The sequence below is a fragment of the Vidua chalybeata genome, chromosome 4 (assembly GCF_026979565.1).
Source record: "Vidua chalybeata isolate OUT-0048 chromosome 4, bVidCha1 merged haplotype, whole genome shotgun sequence".
Classification (NCBI taxonomy): Eukaryota; Metazoa; Chordata; class Aves; order Passeriformes; family Viduidae; genus Vidua; species Vidua chalybeata.
Window position 1 is genome coordinate 30,421,942 of NC_071533.1, and position 17,479 is coordinate 30,439,420.

The following is a 17,479-nucleotide window of genomic DNA, read 5'->3' on the forward strand; positions in this document are numbered from 1 at the left end:
CAGTGTTGGCCTTAGACAGATTTCTTAATGTCTGTAGGGAGAAGTTTGTGTTCTTCCAAATCTAATAGTGTTGGTGATGTCCTCATGCAGGAGATCCAATTCAGTGGAGTTTCAGCTCCTTAAGCCATGGCTGATTTGGGGCCAAACTGTTTAATAATTAAACCAGTCAGGTTAAACAGTTTTCATATTTTGTGAAACTCCATAGTTTACTAGAATTCTGACAACAGCACGAATACAGGAAAAAGGCCTAAACCAATACATTTTAGCTGTTCTTAACTTTGCTTCCTGTAAAATCCTCCCCTCCATCAAGTTAGTCTTCGAAATGGAAGCTCAGACCACAGTTTACATCCCTTCATTGGTTCAGACATTGATATGAATGACTTCAGAAAAGTGTGCTGGCTCCCACTGGGCAAATTTAATTTAATTCAGTACATTACAGTAATTTATAATGCCCGAGAAAATCACAGAATATAAACACACTGAAATGTTAAAACTCTGCTAATATGAGAGCTGTAATATGCAACTTCCTATAAAACATTAGAAAGTATGTTTGAGTATTTCACTATGATTTCAAATAACTTCATGCTGTTGTTCTCTTAAAAGATTATTGAAAACATTTAAATAATATTTGAAAGATGTAATTTTTGTATTAAAAAAGGAAACCAGCAAATTAATATGTAAAATTGAATTATTTTAATTTATTTACAATATCACAAGGCTATATTAATGGAATAATGAATAATATTGGCTTATGCTTAAAGTATTCATCTGATCTTTAATAAATCAAAACATTGCTTTTATTCAAGATTATTAATGTAATGAATATAATATACCTTTCTTTTCACTTTTGTGTTAAAAGACCCAAAGATTTGCATACCTATCAGGCGCCATCAAACTATTTAGAAAAATGCAGAAATCTATATGATGTGAGTTGTCTTCACATTTAATATGATATTTCTGAAACATTCACATTTTCAGCAGGGAAAAAAAAAGGAGCCATTACAACATGACATCTAATAATTTTTTTCCTTTGGCCATTCACTTTTCCAGCTGCTTTAAAACACTTGTGATTTTTGAGAAAATGGTAACCTTGTGTAATCTAAGCAGGAGGTACTTTTAAGGATCAGAACATGTATTTGATGCCAGCATCAATAGAGGTCTCTGGGACATATAGATAAGAGTTTTCCAGAGGAATTGCTCAACAACTTGATGTATTCAGGCATAGAGTGAAGAGTTGAATATTAACAGAGAAACTCTGATTGCTCAGAAGGGTTGACCCTATCACTGTGAAACTGGAAATTAGTGCTGCTGCATATATATAAAAGAACAGAGGAGACCTCTTCCTGATAGAGCTGATGAAAAAAGAAGATCACTGAGCTACTCAAGCAAGCCAGTACCATGAAACTGCTCCTGCTGTTCCTGCTCTGTGTTTCCTCCGTTCAGTCCCAGGGCTCCGTTGACTATGACGAAGAGGTTGTAATACTGATATTGATTCATAATTAATCATCAATAATTAATTTAATTTAATTGCATGCATGACTTCCTCAGCTTATGTGAGTTATGGGAAAAGATAATCCAGTGCATATTCTTTTTCTGATTGAATTGTTCAAAAAATTAACTTTTTATATGTAACTCCACAATAGTTATTTTCTGAGTTTGGAGATATTTTCTTCCTATTTCTTTTTCTGTAGGGAATTAAGGCTGTTTGATTAGTAAGATTAGGTAAGATTAGTTATTTAGCTGAATTTATTTAAGGATACTAATTGAGCAATGTTGACATGTGATGTTACAGACAATTAGTATTAGGTATAAAGGAGTAAAAATGTGTAATTAATCATCTCCTTTCTCAAAGACAGTAAAAACTTCTCTGCAGAGTCAGTAGACATTAAAAAAAACCCAAAACCAAACAAGCTACCAGTTCATACAGCTTAACATTGGAAATTAAGAGGTAACAATTGCTAAACAGAAGGAAAAGCAATGAGAATCAATATAAAATAATGGTTTAATATATATTTTTGTTTAAGTAAAATATTTTGGGGGGAAACACAATTTAGAATTTTGGTACACTTTTTTAGTGTTTGAAAATCCCTGTAAAAATTGGTCAGACTTTCAGACAATCTGAGTACTTGTGTCTACACATTGACTACTCTTAACACTAATGTGTTAAATTTCAGCAATTTTGTGTTTTCAGCAATTCTGTGTTTTGTATGCTGCTTATTTTTGAAACTACTCAAAGCCTCTGATGCTGGATCCTTTCAATTTTTTTTTATTTGGAGCTAAGTCTGAGGGGGATTGGAAACGACTGTAGGTTTTGATTCAGTAGCTCAAACAAGTATTAATTCAAATGGTTTTGTTTGAAAAAATGCTTAGGGACCAGGCCTGTTTTCCTTATTCAGCCTCTTAGGCTTTGCTGTTTCTGGTAGATATGGGGAATGTACGTATCAGAGAGAGCTCTACAAACCTACTCTGAGAGATGTTATTAAATGGTTTTCCTAATTTCACCAGTTAACAGCTGGTATGTGGCCTGAGACCTGATGATGTATTTCACTGTGGCCTGATTTTCTGAGACTTTACAAATATTCCTGTAGCCCAATAAAAAACTGGGACCCTGAAAATGTGCTGCTGAATACAATTCTTAGCCCCAAGGATGTCTACTTTTTTTTTTTTTTTATAGCGTACTATTTCAAGTTTCATGGTGCTTAGTAGCTCTGAACTATGTAAGATTTATTCCTTGGTAAAAATTGGCTATTGAAATATAATTTTACTTTGGTTTGAAGACTTTTTAGTTTATCTATATCTAGGTATGGAGAGTGTGACTAGTCTTACAAGGGAGGAGATAGCAATGACTTTTACATAATGTCAGTATAATATTTCCATTATGGCTTTTTCATTCCATTTCCTGGTTTTCCTTGCTGTTTAAAATACTAAAGAGTGCTGAATGGATGCCTCCATCCTGTGCATCCCGTTTTGCAATAGCAATCCCAGATTCAGAGAGTTTCGTCTCCCCTTGGCTGTGCAGGATGAGAGCCCCGTGATTGACGTCCGAGGCCACCGACCAGTGGACAAAAGGCGTGAAATGGCGCCCACGCTCCGACCTGTGGCACCTCCCATCAGCGGGGCCGGATACCGGCCCCGGCCCCCGAAGGCGGGGAAGTCGGGGGACAAGAAGGAACAGATCGTCTATTCTGATGCCGGAGGCTGCAAGCATGCGCTGGAGGAGCTGGTGGGTGTCTGGCTGTTGAGACAGCTGGTGGCATACTGTCCTTTCCTTCTAATACAGCCAGCATGGGAGTTTTCCTTGCCAAATAAAGGACGATCATTCATTTAAAGCAGTCCAGCTTTTCTACGCTTTGCTTGGGTTTGCTAGGACTGCATTACGAAGGATGATATGTCAGCGTCCATGACATATCATGGGATTAGTAGCAGAGTCAGCCTGCAGCAAAGATGGGGAGATGAGAGTTGAGCCATAAACCAGGAAAGGAAGTGTCTGTGGGTTAGCTGGTGCCTTCCGCCTGGTTTTGCACAGGTAACTTATTCAGGATAGAAAAAACCTCTGGAGAAGTGCTGGATTCAGTTTCAGACAGTCTTAAGGAACCCTAGGGACCAAAAAAACCCCATCCTCCCATGTCTTTCTTAAAATTAGTTTCAAAATGTAGTTCTAGTCCACCCTCAGTCACCACTGCAACTCTTACTGCATACAAGCATGCTTGACATCCAGCACAGCCCTTGCAGCAGTCTATCACACTGTCTCTGCCATGATCCCTGCTGGAAAATGCAAGCTGTAACAATGCTGGGAGGCATCTTAGTGACGGAGCACAAGTTTGAGTGTGGAAGTTGCCAACAAATGAAGTTTGTTAAAGCTTATCTAGATGCTAAAATACCTGTTCTTACATTACAAACTCTTTGCTATGTTCAAAGGTATGGCTGTTCACTGATGGGACTAGAACTTCTTTATTCACAGCCCTTTTTCCTTCTTTTCAGGGAGTGCTGTGTCCAACTGGATGTGAGCTGCGAACTACACTGCTAAAACAGGAAAAAACAGTGAAACCAGTTATTAATGATCTAAAAGTTAAAGTGAACACACTTTCAGAGAGCTCCTCAACTTTCTACGAATATGTGACCGTTCTAGAAGATAAATTGGTAAAGAGGCAAAAACAAAGAAAAGGTATGCTATTTCTATGAACTACTAGTGTAAATGATATTGAAGTCTTATTGGCATTCCTACAGTTACTTTTTAGTGGGACTGCTTAAAAAAATTAAAAATACCATGGAATATCTGGCAAAGCAGGATTCTGTGACTGTGGCCTCTTAAATCCTTAAAAACATCCTTTGAGATAGGCAAAGGAATGGATCTCATATTAAGGCAAGATTCATATGAGGCCTCTAAATGTACATCATTAACGTGTTCCCCTTACCTGTTTTCCTATGTCCATCCAATCCATTTATGACCAGCCTCTGGATTGGCACCATGGCTCCCCAGAAAGAAGGGAATTACTGCTCTTTGGCAGACTAAAGCACCACTGATAAATCTATTAGGTAGCAATGAAACAACAGTACACATGTACCTCTTCTTTGAGAGTATCTGCATAGTTTTTGCACACTGTAGAAAAGTAAGCAAAAGAAATGCCCTTCCTGCATTCCTTCCTAGTGGCATCTCAATATGTACTTATAAACTGCTCTTCATCATTTCCTAACTGGGAAATATGTTGAAAACTAATCTGTTTTTCATCTTTTTGCTTTTCTAGACAATGATGATTTACTTTCTCAGTACAACACAGAAGTGGAATTGCAGTATAGTTATATAAAGGATAATCTGGACAATAATATCCCATCCAGCCTCAGGGTCCTTCGTGCAGTTGTGGATACTTTACATAAAAAGATACAAAAACTGGAAAATGCCATTGCAACCCAGGTGGACTACTGCCGTTCCCCATGTGCTGTTTCTTGTAATATTCCTGTGGTTACAGGCAAAGGTACTCATTCAAATCTAATGACATATTCTCTCCCATTTATGTCACTATGCAAATTGATAGATGCATCTGAAGCCTGTACAATTGATTAGGGTAGTAGGAAAGATGGAAATCCTAGATGAAAAAAAAATATTTTCTGGATCACTATACTGGTCAGGCCAAAGATCCTCTTATTCAATATCAGTCTTTGTAAGTGACCAGCAGGATTTTAAAGATATGAGTGCTTCAGGGCCTTTGTAAGGTGGATTTGTGACTATCATAGTTGTAGTCTTGATTTTTTTCAGTCAAGAAAGGTTCCTCTTTCAAAAGCTTGTCTAATTCAAGAAGTCATTGAAAGGTATACAGTGTTGCATCACTTAGTTTGAAATTTCAGAACTTCCTCTTTGGAAAAGCTGCACAGTGCAGTATTCTTTCTTCCATGATTCTTTCACTTGATGTAATACAGAAATCAAAATGAAAATAAAATATTATCTATAGATATTTAAAACTGTTCCCATATAACAGCAAACCAAAAGATAAGAAAACTGTTCAAGTTCACAGATCTTTCAGTAACAGTCTCTGTTTTATTCTTGCAGAATGTGAGGATATCATCAGAAAGGGAGGCGAGACATCCGAAATGTACCTCATCCAGCCAGATCCTTTTGTCAAGCCATACAGAGTATACTGTGACATGGAAACAGATAATGGAGGTTAGTGTGAAATAGCTATGTTGTGATAATATTAATATATCGATGCTACCAAAAATCATATTAGTAATTTGTATTTTTATACAAAGAAATATGAAATTATGCCTTTTGTAATTACTTGATAATTAAATCTGATTGACTCATTCAGGGAAGTCTTGCTGAGGTCATCTGCTGATGCAGAATAGGATACTTCTATAGTGAAACTGGAAATAAATTGTATATGTATCTTACCATGACCATCATGGATGGTGCATAGGTGGGCCGACAAGGACAGCCTGGCTCATTTCTTACCCTGCTCCAATGCACTTGACAAAAGACCAGGGCTGTCCTTCAAGTTCTGCTTTTTCCACCTTTCCTTATGAAGCAAGGTTCTACTGAAGTGTGAGCAAAAGGGGGAAAGCTGAGATCAAAAGCAATGAAAAGACCTGCTGCAAGGAAGCCATATGCTCCTCTGGTCCTGAGGCAAAGTTAAAAAGGCTGTATCTTAATGTTTGATGCTCCTTTTGTACTGGTAATTGAATTTAAATACTCTTGCTCCTGCAGGCTGGACTTTGATTCAGAACCGCCAGGATGGCAGTGTTAATTTCGGGAGAGTATGGGATCAATATAAAAAAGGATTTGGAAATGTTGCAAAGAGTGGAGGGAAGAACTACTGTGATACACCAGGTAAAACACCAAGCATAAAATGCAAAGAGCAGCTCTTAGTGAAACCATTTTCTCCTATTTTTTGAAGTTCTTAGATATTTTTAAAATTAACTAATCCACTCCAGCAGACCTATAGGCAAATAATAAAGTTTCCTTGAAGTATATTGCAAAGTCTGTTTCACAGACCTCTCACTTGCTCCTTCTCAGGTGAATATTGGCTTGGAAATGACAAGATCAGCCAGCTTACCAAAATAGGGCCCACTGAAGTTCTAATTGAAATGGAGGACTGGAATGGTGATAAAGTGTCAGCTCATTATGGAGGTTTCACCATACAGAATGAAGGAAACAAGTATCAGCTTTCAGTTAGTAACTACAAAGGCACTGCAGGCAATGCGCTGATGGAAGGAGCTTCCCAATTGCATGGAGAAAACAGGACAATGACAATTCACAATGGCATGTACTTCAGTACTTATGACAGAGACAATGATGGATGGTATGTACTTGCACTAGACATTTAAAATAAAAATAGAGCTGAATATAGAATATTTCTCTAATTTGCCATTAGTTTTCACAGCATTTTGTAGTATGTCAAAATATGTTATGTCCCTGCAAGTTACCAGCTAAATGCCTATGCAGTTCTTTTGGCATAGCCAAGGACAGGTAAAACTATATATTAGGTTAGTGACAGTCCACAACCAAGTAAGAAGCAAGCATGCTGAATTTTATTGATTCCATGAATGACTTACCACAGACAAAGCAGCAAATCTGGATGCAATATATTCATATTCAGGGACTGACAGCAGCAGTGCTGAGGACACTAACTAGGAGTATTGGTACTCACTCCAGTAAAATATAACAGGTCCTGAAGGAAAAGGCAGGTAGCATGTCTATTTAAAAAGCAATGTTCTGCCTACTCAGAAGACAGGAGTTCAGTTGTAAAGTACATAACAGAGCACTGTATCTCTAACCTGTGACTAATACCTCATTACATATTCATGAATAAAGGAATTGTTTAGGTTGGGGAAGACATACATTTCTCATTGCTTTCTATCTTTAAATTTCATTGATATTGTAATTATTATTATGAACTCCAAATAACAGTAATTATCGATCAGTAAACTAAAATGACATTCCCCAAGAGGTGGAATTAAAGTTTGATTTGTTTTTCTTAGCTGCTTTCCTTTCTGAGTGCACCGTGTAGCACATGCTTGTGATGGTCAATCCTTTGTAGAAAGTTCAGAGAGAACTTAAATTATTATGGTTTGAAAATTTCAGTACATGGGCAGGTATATGTACTCTGTTGATCTGTTAGCGTGTATTACAGATGTCACTCTCAATGCCTTTTTTTTTTCCCCCCCTCATCAGGTTAACTTTAGATCCAAGAAAACAGTGCTCCAAACAAGATGGTGGTGGATGGTGGTACAACCGCTGCCACTCAGCCAACCCCAATGGCAGATACTACTGGGGAGGGACCTACAGCTGGGACATGGCAAAACATGGGACAGATGATGGTATCGTATGGATGAACTGGAAAGGGTCGTGGTATTCAATGAAGAAGATGAGCATGAAAATCCGGCCATACTTTCCACAGTAACCATTATCAAAATGTACAGAGTCAGGGATTTTCTTTTAGTATTTGTACGTGGTTGTCTTTTTAGCATAGTACTCAGTGTTATCTTTACATATGAGAACCAAATCTGTATGTACAACCATATTGTGACCTAAAGTGAAAAGCTATGTCAAATGTAACTCTAAATCTGTCTGATGAAAATAACTCACAAGTGTATTTTTCCCATTTTTCATTTGTGCACAAGACCGAATTAACTATTATGGAATAACACTCATAAAATAAAACCAACTTGTTTCACTCTTTTACAAAGGTCTTTTGTATCTCTTTTAAAGAAGGAGAGGATTATTTCTAAATATTTTGTAAAAACTAATGAAGTCTTAAAACTAAAGTATTCTTAATATTATTCCTAAGTATTTGTGCATAATCTGGGGAGAAGGAAATGCATTCCACTAAATAAGAGACAGTTATCTTCTTTTGTATTATAGAAGTAACAGTAACTACCTGTGTAACAAGTTGAGAAGGAATAAAAGTGAAAAGAGTATTGAACAAACCAGTAGGTCACTGGTCCCTTGGCTCAAATCCTGTTGCTGGATAAAGTATGTCCTTTTCTGGGACCTGGTCATGTACTTGCTTCCACACATACATGTTTTTTACACAATCCCTATCATGGGACTAGAATAATTAATGTCTCCAGTCATAGAGTAATGGAGGTTGAATATTTCACCAAACCGAGTAGTCTGTGCTCCCTTGAGCAGGCAAAGACAAGACTTCTCAACCCTGGTAGACAGGATGAACATCTCTCAAAGGGGTCTGCCTTCCTCCACAAAGGAAGAGACCCAGATCACTAGGCGTGGACGGATCCCACCTTTAGTGTTTATTTAATCTGTGAAGCCCAGGAGGACAAGAAGGAAACATAATGGCAGCTTCTCACTAAAGGAGCACATGGATGTTCAGCATCACACAGGCAGGCTTCCATTGAGGCTAAGGAACAAAAACTTAATGTGCAAGTGGAAATCCATTTTCCAAAAGCACAGACCTCCTCTTCACATGTGAGTGTAAAGATGTCTTTGCTCTTCAGCAATCTTTCTAAAAAGATTAGACAGTGGCTGTATTTGAAAAAAAGGCTAAAACTGAGCTTCTTTACCAGTATTCGATGATCTTGTTAAATGGTATGCAACATGTCAGTGAGATTAGAGGTAAGGAAGTTTGCTCATGCCTCTTTCTAGAAGCACAGAGATACTACTCAGTGTAAATAATTGTGTAATTTTATGCCATAAAGTATAAAGGTAAATACAACGTGGTCTTCTGTAACTGTGCGACCAATATCACTGATATTCCATCCAGCCAGCTTTTTTCTAGAAGATCCTTACCAGACACTGTCAGCAAGCCGATTTACAACCCTTACCCTTAGAAGAATTCTTGTTCGGCATATGTGCTGAGAAACATTCAGGTAGTTCCTCATCTTGCTTTTTCTGGTTAGAGTCATAACCTTTTAGTGGTTGCTAGAAAATAATAGCCTGTTTTGGGAGTTGCATTTTGATGAGTTATTATGGAGTTGTCTTATTTTGAAGCTACAAGTATGCATGGTAAGCTGTCTAGGATTCATCAATGGGATGGAAGGTCTTTGTCCATCTTTATAAAATCAAAGCTTAGGAGATTCTTAAAGTCAGTCCTCAAATGCATGCATTCTTTATCAAAGTGTACTCCATGTTGGGTGTGTGGCAAAAGTGAGAACCCACACCACCCTTGGTTCTGTCTGAGACCTGACTCCCACTGCTGCTGTGCTCCCCTTGAAATGGAAATGAGAAATGAGACTGTGAATGTTGAACTTCCTTAGACTTTCACAGTCCATGTTAGTAGAGGCAGGATTTCATTGTGAACATACTTCTAAATATTTTTACTTATTTAACACCCCTAAAACGAAGTAAATAATTAAAATTGAAAATTTTATCTCCAGTCAATTTGTGAGCTGCCAAAGACATAGGCAAAGTTCATATCAAAAGGATTTTTAAATCAATATTTCCTTGTCAGTTAAAAATAAGGTCAAAAAAGTCTTTTTGATAATTAATCATTGTTTATTTTTTAATCTCCAAACATCCTAAGTTGCCTTCAAATTCACAGGGTAAAGGTTCATCATACATACATATATAAAAAAATCTTTTCAACTTGTAGCCATGACACGCATTAAAGGCCTGTCTTTCTACAGGGTTTCTATGGGCCTGATTTTCATTCTAACAGTTTTTAGGGAATAGTCAGAGGCTTTAAATGGCAGCCAGACTACGCCATTTTCAATCTCATAGGGGACATTGTACCTGGGGTCGTAGTGGCCCCCCAGGTAGTAAATGCCATTGAGGTTGGCAGCCTGGCAGCTGTTGTACCACCAGCCCCCCCCGTACATCTCAGCACAGTTCTCCTCCCAGTGGTCCTGGTCCCGGTCAAAGGTGCTGAACTTCATCTGGGCATGGGATGTGTACTCGGTGCCCTCTTCCAGCCAGCCAGCAACCAGGGCGTCCCCGGCGGTGCCCTCGTAGGAAGACACGGCAAGGGTGTACCCCTCAGCTTCAGACCCTACCCGTACAAGATACTCTGCAAACACAGCATTTCCATCCCAGTCCTCTAACTCTACCCGAAGGACAGTATCATTCTGAGTCAGCAAGTGTAGGTTTTCATTGCCCAGCCAAAACTCTCCTTGCCCCCTGCCATCCACGCTGCCGAAACCTTTCTTGTAGTCTTGCCAGGTCCGGTTAAAATTCACTGATCCATCCATTCTCTGTTGGACCAATAGCCATCCTCCCAAAGTGGTCTCTTGGTCGCAATAAACTGACAAAACCTTATTGGATCCCGCTGGCTTGATTTTGAAAATGCCACTTTTGGCACCAGAAGTGTGTTTCTGGCGGATATCATCACAGTCTAAAAAAAAAAGTTGATCTGGTTTGACAGAAGATATCAGCAAAATTTAATAAAGGGTTCAGAGGAATCCAAATACCAATAGCTCAGAGGAAAATTGTTAAACACATCTTGGAATACGCTAGGTATAGTGACAGGCAACATTAAAAAGAATGCAGGAAAGAAAACTTTACATATTTCTTAAATTGTGAATTGTCTATGTAATACCCAAGTATTAATGAAATATTTTCCCTTTTGTTTCCGAGGTGGTAACAGACACAGTGCTTGCATTTAATCATCACACTGTTGTACTACAGTATCTAAAATGAATGTGTCAGTTTGGTTATGGATGGAGTTTTGCTCCATTACCTCAATAACTACCTTTCCCAGTGCTGGGTGTCCTTCGCTTCCCTCCTGACGGTCTGAAGCTGCGTGCCTGAAAGTCTGGGGTATCCTCTGCACTCTGATCATGTTCCAACCCACCTAGCTGCTCATTTATTTCACGGATCTTTACTGATTTGGTTTCAAAAGTAGAGCCTCCCTTGCTCTTGGTCGCTACAGTCTTGGAGTGACTTGCACTGCCAGATGGGAATCCAGATGGCTGAAGTCTTCCAAAGTCATCTTCCTCCTCCTCTCCTAAGTCTCCAAATTTGTCTTTTCCCCCATAAGCCCCTGAGTGACTGGATACTCCTGTACCTATGTGGCTACTGCCTGTGCCAGTTGTGCGTCTGCTGGTTGTGAAGCTGCTAGATCCACTAACGTGCTTAGTAGCAGTGGATGGAGAGTCAGGGGCAAAAAATGACTCTAGCTCAGGGAATACAGTCTCTAGCTTGTGCAAGCCATCTGCACCACTAAAACGGTAGGTACTCCCTTCCCCTCCAGCATTTCCAGGTAAATAGGTGCAATCTGAGCCATCAGAAGAGACTGTTTTCTCAACTACTTCTTCTCTAGGGCCATCAGGCCCAGAGACGATTTTTCTGGTGGTAGTTTTGGTGCATCTACGAACAGCGGAGGAGGTTTTGCCTTCCAGACTAAGGGTTTCTCTCCCATGAGTAGGAATAACTAATTTGCTGGGGTATGAAGATTCATCCCCCCTTGCTTCTGCTGTGTGATACGAGCTGTCACCTCGGGAGGGTTTTGTGTCTGTTTCTGGTCTTTCTAATACCACTTCCATCTGCTTGATGTCATTAATTATGTTCAGAGCTTGCATTTCTGGCAGAGGCTTATGCTTAAAATGATCAGGAACATTAGAGTCCTTAAGTGGCCTCATTTTCAGTGTGCTCAAGGTGGTTGTTTGAAGCTCGGGGTGCAAGTTGATGGAGTTGGCTTGGGCAAGCTGCTTCTGGATGTTGTCGTAGCTTTCTTTGTCCACCTTGTAATCAAAACTTCTAGCACAGGTTCCTTTGCAAGCTCGTATCTTAATATCAATGTCCACCTACATAATCAGAGAGAAGTAATTTGGTTAGGGAGCTTTCCCAACTTTCTCAGGCAAGGATATCTTCTACTGAACAGGGGAAAGGTAAGAGCTGCCCTAGTACCTCCCACCTACAGCTGAGCTTTTCCAAAGTTCTGTTTTGATGTCATCATAGGTTTATTTCTGTTGTAAATACAACATGTGCAATAGCACTATGCATGTGAGTTCCATGGAAAAGAACATTGTAGAAGGTTCCCAATCTCTGCTACCTTTATTTTTGGGGTTTAGAAGTGTCTTCCTGGTTTTAGAAGGAGTGCTGCAGAGTTGGACATGGTCCCTGGGGACTGGGGCAGAAAGGGGCCCTCCAAAGAGAGGGGAAGACTCTGTCATGGCCCTGCTGTGAGGTCTGACATCTTGGGGTTACCATTGTTTTCTCAAATGATTCAAATGATAGATTTCTGTTCTAGGAATCAAAATGAGCCTTTGAGCAAAACCACTGTTTGTGCCATGACTTTTCCTTGCATTACCATCAGAAGAACTGGCTGCAACCTGGGAACACAGGTTCTAATGCCAACCCTAGCTGTGGGCAGCAGTGGCAGCACTGGGGATGGACAGAGCACATCCCTTTTCTAACTACTCAACAACTCCTTCCAGGAGGAGAAGTGCCTCATATAGAAGCAGTTATCAGTAGATGGAGCATCCTTGCGGCCTGAGAGAGAAGCAACAGATGGGACTAGGAACTCACGGAACTCACGCTGGTTCCTACGGAGCAGAAGTAGAAAACCAGGATGGATAGAAAGCAACTCATCTGGGGATTTGTCTCAGCAAGTCAGGTCCTGTGAGAGCTGTACCATGTTTTCTCTCAGCTGGAGTACTGCTCACCATAATGGACAGATCCCCTTTCTGTAGCTAAGCCCTGGAGAGAATGGGAAGTGCATAGCAGACACCTACCTCTAAGCGCTTCATCTCCACCACTTGTTCCTGGATGCTGCTCTGCAGAGCTTTAATTCTGTTCACTTGAGTGACAACTCTCTGCTTTAATGTCACAATTCTCCGTCTCAGTTCTCCTGACAGGCGACCGTAAGTCTCATCAAGCTCTGAAACAAAAATGCTTCACAGTCAGCTACGCCCATGTGCTTTCCTTTCCTAAATGTGTATCAGATTTAAAAATATGTAATTAAACACATAATTGAGAACATATTTCTCATAGTACTGAGCAGATTAAATTAATTTTTGATAACTAGTTAAGAGTCTAATAATATTATTGTTCTGTTTCCTGATAATAATATCCAGTGCAGCCCCTACTTTCACTACATATGGCTTATTCACAAAAAAGTAGTAATTCAGTAGTGGATAGTAAAACTGGGTGCGAGATACTCACCCTGAGCACTGTCCAGGTTTGGTTTTAGTGCATTTACAGTTTCCACAACTATGTGATTTGACTTCTTATAGTTGTTTTGATTATCTGAAAGCAGTTTCTTGATTTTGTCTATTCTGTGACTAAACTCCTGGTCCTTTTCATCAATCAGTCCTTGCATTCTGCATCCTGATGGACATTTGGTACCCTAGAATTGAAAGAGGGAAATAATTGTGCTGAAATCCTCAAGAGTAAACATATTGTATAATGGAATCTGTGAAGCACATACTCAGAAATTGCCATAATCGTGGGGTGTGAAACAAGTAAACCTTTAGTTTCCCCTCTCCTCTGTTCCTCATAGGTGAGATTTTTTTGTATATATATATATATATATATATATATATATATATATATATTTCCTACAGATCTGCTGTAAGAAGTCTGTCATCCAGTTTGAGGGAGGATGTTAGAGGCTAGCATTTTTAAGCAAAGTTTTCCTCAGAAAAGCTTAATGTTCTGACAGACTTAAGCTCTTTGCCAAGAAGTCATGAAATAAATGAGGCATAGAAAAGGACTGAGATGCAAGAGGCAAGAAAGAGAAAAATTAGTAGTTTATATGCATAGACATCTAGGACATTATTGTGAAACGTTTACTGAGCATCTTGTAATCTGACTTCCTAAAAATTAACTAATGAGTGTATGTGATTTCTAGCTACTTCTTTTCTTTTTCTCACAATTCTCTTTCTGGTGCCTTTCTTTTATGAACTCCAAAAGTGGCAATACCAAAATTCTGAAAAGAAACAGTTCTTATGTTTTTCTAGGGTGAGCCTTCATTTATTTAATCCTTCTTTCCCAGACTTCCTTTCTCTTCTCATTCTGCACCACTGCAAACTTCTCCCTGTTTCTTTTGTCTTCATTTTTCACTTTCTTCCTTTGTTTCCCACAGGAGATCTGTGCAGGCTGCCCTGACCTGAAGTGTTACCTCAGCCCTAACCCCATGCTGGTCTGTGGCACCTGATGTAGTGATCCAGCTGCTGATCCAGCTGAGGCCCATGAGTGCCCTAGGGATGAGTCCCCCTTTTCCCCCCAGTGTCAATCGCTCACCCAGTCGTCATCCGCGCAGATGGGCCAGCCCTTCTCAGACTGGCAGCTGGACGGGGACTTGTGCTCCACAATCCTGGGACCACGCACTCCTCCACCTATCTGTTCAAAGGTACTCTCTCCACCTTGTGCCTGCCAGGAGGAAAAAGGGAAAGAGTAAAACCAGGGTTCAGTGAACAGATGTCGAGGGAGCAGGAACACAATGCTCAATGTCCTCACACACTCAGCTGGTGGGTGGCAATCACAGCCATCCGGTAAGCATCACACCCAACAGTACCAGGATTTTATTCCAACATCTCTTGTAAGATATGATATTGTTTGTTTTGTCAGAATAAGCTTTACATTTCTTAAAATTAATGCTTTTATGTAGATAGCTAGTGATGCTCAGCTAGTGATGATATTATGATAATATCATTCCACAGAAATAGTTTGTCCTGTGTGTAAATATAAAATTAACTTGAAAGTAGACTGAAACTGGAAGATTAAAAATAAATACTTAAAAAATACTATTCCTATTAGATGCAATACTCACTCTAAAATTCTTATTGTCACTTTACCACCTTCAGTCTACACAAAAGTAGCTTACAGATTATGAGTTTTTCCACTAGTGTTTCTGATTTTAACCACAGTTGCTAACTGGAAGCTTGTAGCATGGTTTTGCCTGACGAAAAGAGCAAGAAAGCTACTAACACAATTTTGTCATGGTTTGACACTGGCGCAATGCCAGCACCCCCATGAAAATGCACCTTCCCTAAATAAATTTAAAAAACAATTTCAGTGATGGATGGATTTCACAGTGTTAGTGGAAAGAAAAATAAATACACTGAGGTTTTCTTCAAACCTGAGAAGAAAAAGTGATATACAAGCTAATTCCAGGCCAAAACACAATAAAGATTCCTGCAACGTTATCACTTAGCAAAAGACCATAATTTTTTTTTTCCTTTTTTTTTTTTTTTTTTTTAATTAAAGAAAGCTATGTTTAAGATGTAATTAGGTCTGACTGGAATCCTCTAGGCACTTTTTGTGCTTTTCAAACATTATAATTAATGCTTGAAAATATTAATGACTACTTTTTATTATGATTGATAATTAACTCTGAAGCTGAGAAAGTGATCTTAATTCTAATCTCCAGGGTCAGAACCACTCTGAGGAACTGGAATGTTTTTATTAAAATCAGCAGATTCAAATGTAGTAGTTTGATTAATTAATGATTTGATCTGGCCCAAGTGCCTCCTAAAAGTAGCACATATATCCAAAAATGCCCTTTAGGCATTGACAACCCCAATATGACTGTTTCTGTTTTGTCCCGACTGCTTCCTATAATTTCTGTCATTTGTTAAAACAAGCTCTTTCTTTAAAAAAAAAAAAAAAAACAGTCACAAAGAAATATGTGAAGAATATGACATAAGATTATGGACTGAATCCTCAATGGGGAAAAAAAAAGTTATATTAGCACAGGTGAAAATCAATTTTATCTCCTTCCTTATCAAAAATTAGATTCTTACTTAGCTGTAGTTTAAGCTGATGTTGCTGCTACAAGAATCCTTATTTTTAAATGTGTCTTTCATAATAAAGGTACTGTGTGTCATTTGTAGGTAGAAGATCCTGCTGAAATAATGTCCAAAGGAAAGCACAATTCAACCCAATAAACATGAAAATTCCTGAATGGCTGGAGCCACTAGCATCCAGCTAGTTATGTTTAAGACTTAGAGCATCACCTACGAATGTTTGAATTCATGTTAATGGATTTGCTTTGCTGCTCCTGAAGCCGAGCAGATTCAGCAAAACCGAGTTAAGCAAAACTACAGAGGGCTGGATACTCCAAAAGTACTGATGAAACTTCATCAGTGAAGTGGTTACACTGAGCTGCAGCATATGTGTGTGCACTGAATTTTACAAGCTAGGTGATAGACAAAATTTATCTATCTCGTGAATGAACAATAATAAATGCTTACTATTCAAAACAGAAAGATACAAAAAGAATCAAGTAAGCAAATTCATACCCAGGCTATGCTGAGGCACAGGAGCACACAGAGGATCCTCACAGGTATCATCTTCAGGAGAAGAGCAAGAACTCTGACTGAAAGGATGCTCTTTGCCACTCTTTTGGTGCAATTTAAACCTGAATGAGAAGCTGAGATTAATCATTATGTTCCCTTCTGTTTGTAGAAAAAACAAACATGCCCCCCTCCCCTTTTGGTGATTACTTAAGGCCTCTTGCACAACTTTCTGGTGTTATTTGCTCCAGATAAGTTTGTTCAACACCAACATGCGGGCAACACCAAGAATTCCAGGAAAAAAATCTGTCTAAAACTATTTCTTGTAACTGGACAGTCAACCAAGATGTATGTCAGCACTAGTGGGATCCAGCAGTGCTTACCTGCTGGAAAACACACACAGTGTGATGGGCATTTAACTGCATAAACAAAGAGCTGATATTTGAAAAAGGAAGTCATTGCTTTGCCTGCATGTTGGTGTTGAACACAATATACTGAGGTCCATGGAGAATCTCCCACTCAAACTCAAAAAACCTCAATTTTTGACTCTATAATAGACACAAAAGTCTAGTGAAAAATCACAAGCTTGTGATCTTCATGCTCAGGAGCACAAGAATTGCAGGTGCAACCTTCATGGGTTCTCCTTGGGCATACAGTCATGGACTGTGCTCTGCCACAGGATCACATATGATATTTCTTCCATTCAACCCCTTCTGCCTCGCACTGAGCATGGGGATGGTGCTCCACAGGCAAGCATCTGCCCAGAGCTGTCCACTCTTTTTCATTGTAGGATGATGCTCTGCAGACTGCTTAAAGCTTCAAGGATTTTCCTGTGGTACATCACATTTGTTCC

The 17,479-nt window shown here is 39.2% G+C and overlaps 2 protein-coding genes across 2 annotated transcripts; one reads left to right on the forward strand and one right to left on the reverse strand.

Moving 5' to 3' along the window:
- The first annotated feature begins 1,337 nt into the window (after positions 1 to 1,337).
- FGB (fibrinogen beta chain) lies at positions 1,338 to 8,180 on the forward strand. The gene is made up of 8 exons (XM_053940797.1): positions 1,338 to 1,473; positions 3,020 to 3,223; positions 3,982 to 4,165; positions 4,746 to 4,973; positions 5,546 to 5,659; positions 6,200 to 6,322; positions 6,509 to 6,794; positions 7,667 to 8,180. The coding sequence occupies exons 1-8, from the start codon at positions 1,399 to 1,401 to the stop codon at positions 7,893 to 7,895; spliced, it is 1,443 nt and encodes a 480-aa protein (XP_053796772.1). The 5' UTR covers positions 1,338 to 1,398; the 3' UTR covers positions 7,896 to 8,180.
- Positions 8,181 to 9,923: 1,743 nt separating this feature from the next.
- On the reverse strand, positions 9,924 to 16,739 carry FGA (fibrinogen alpha chain). The gene is made up of 6 exons (XM_053940799.1): positions 16,633 to 16,739; positions 14,633 to 14,761; positions 13,553 to 13,736; positions 13,123 to 13,268; positions 11,139 to 12,192; positions 9,924 to 10,781 (listed from the first exon to the last, which is right to left on the reverse strand). Exons 1-6 carry the CDS (start codon positions 16,681 to 16,683, stop codon positions 10,072 to 10,074), a joined length of 2,274 nt encoding a protein of 757 aa, XP_053796774.1. The 5' UTR covers positions 16,684 to 16,739; the 3' UTR covers positions 9,924 to 10,071.
- Positions 16,740 to 17,479: the final 740 nt, after the last annotated feature.

What these genes read in the sequence shown, in the direction of transcription:
- FGA (XM_053940799.1), bottom strand. Translation starts at nt 16,683, where the DNA reads ATGATACCTGTGAGGATCCTCTGTGTGCTCCTGTGCCTCAGCATAGCC. An exon ending in TCTGCGCGGATGACGACTGG is followed by an intron (nt 13,737 to 14,632) that starts GTGAGCGATTGA and finishes TTTCAATTCTAG; the next exon opens with GGTACCAAATGTCCATCAGG. An exon ending in AAACCTGGACAGTGCTCAGG is followed by an intron (nt 13,269 to 13,552) that starts GTGAGTATCTCG and finishes TTTTTGTTTCAG; the next exon opens with AGCTTGATGAGACTTACGGT.
- FGB (XM_053940797.1), top strand. Translation starts at nt 1,399, where the DNA reads ATGAAACTGCTCCTGCTGTTCCTGCTCTGTGTTTCCTCCGTTCAGTCC. An exon ending in GAGGCAAAAACAAAGAAAAG is followed by an intron (nt 4,166 to 4,745) that starts GTATGCTATTTC and finishes TTGCTTTTCTAG; the next exon opens with ACAATGATGATTTACTTTCT. An exon ending in TCCTGTGGTTACAGGCAAAG is followed by an intron (nt 4,974 to 5,545) that starts GTACTCATTCAA and finishes TTATTCTTGCAG; the next exon opens with AATGTGAGGATATCATCAGA.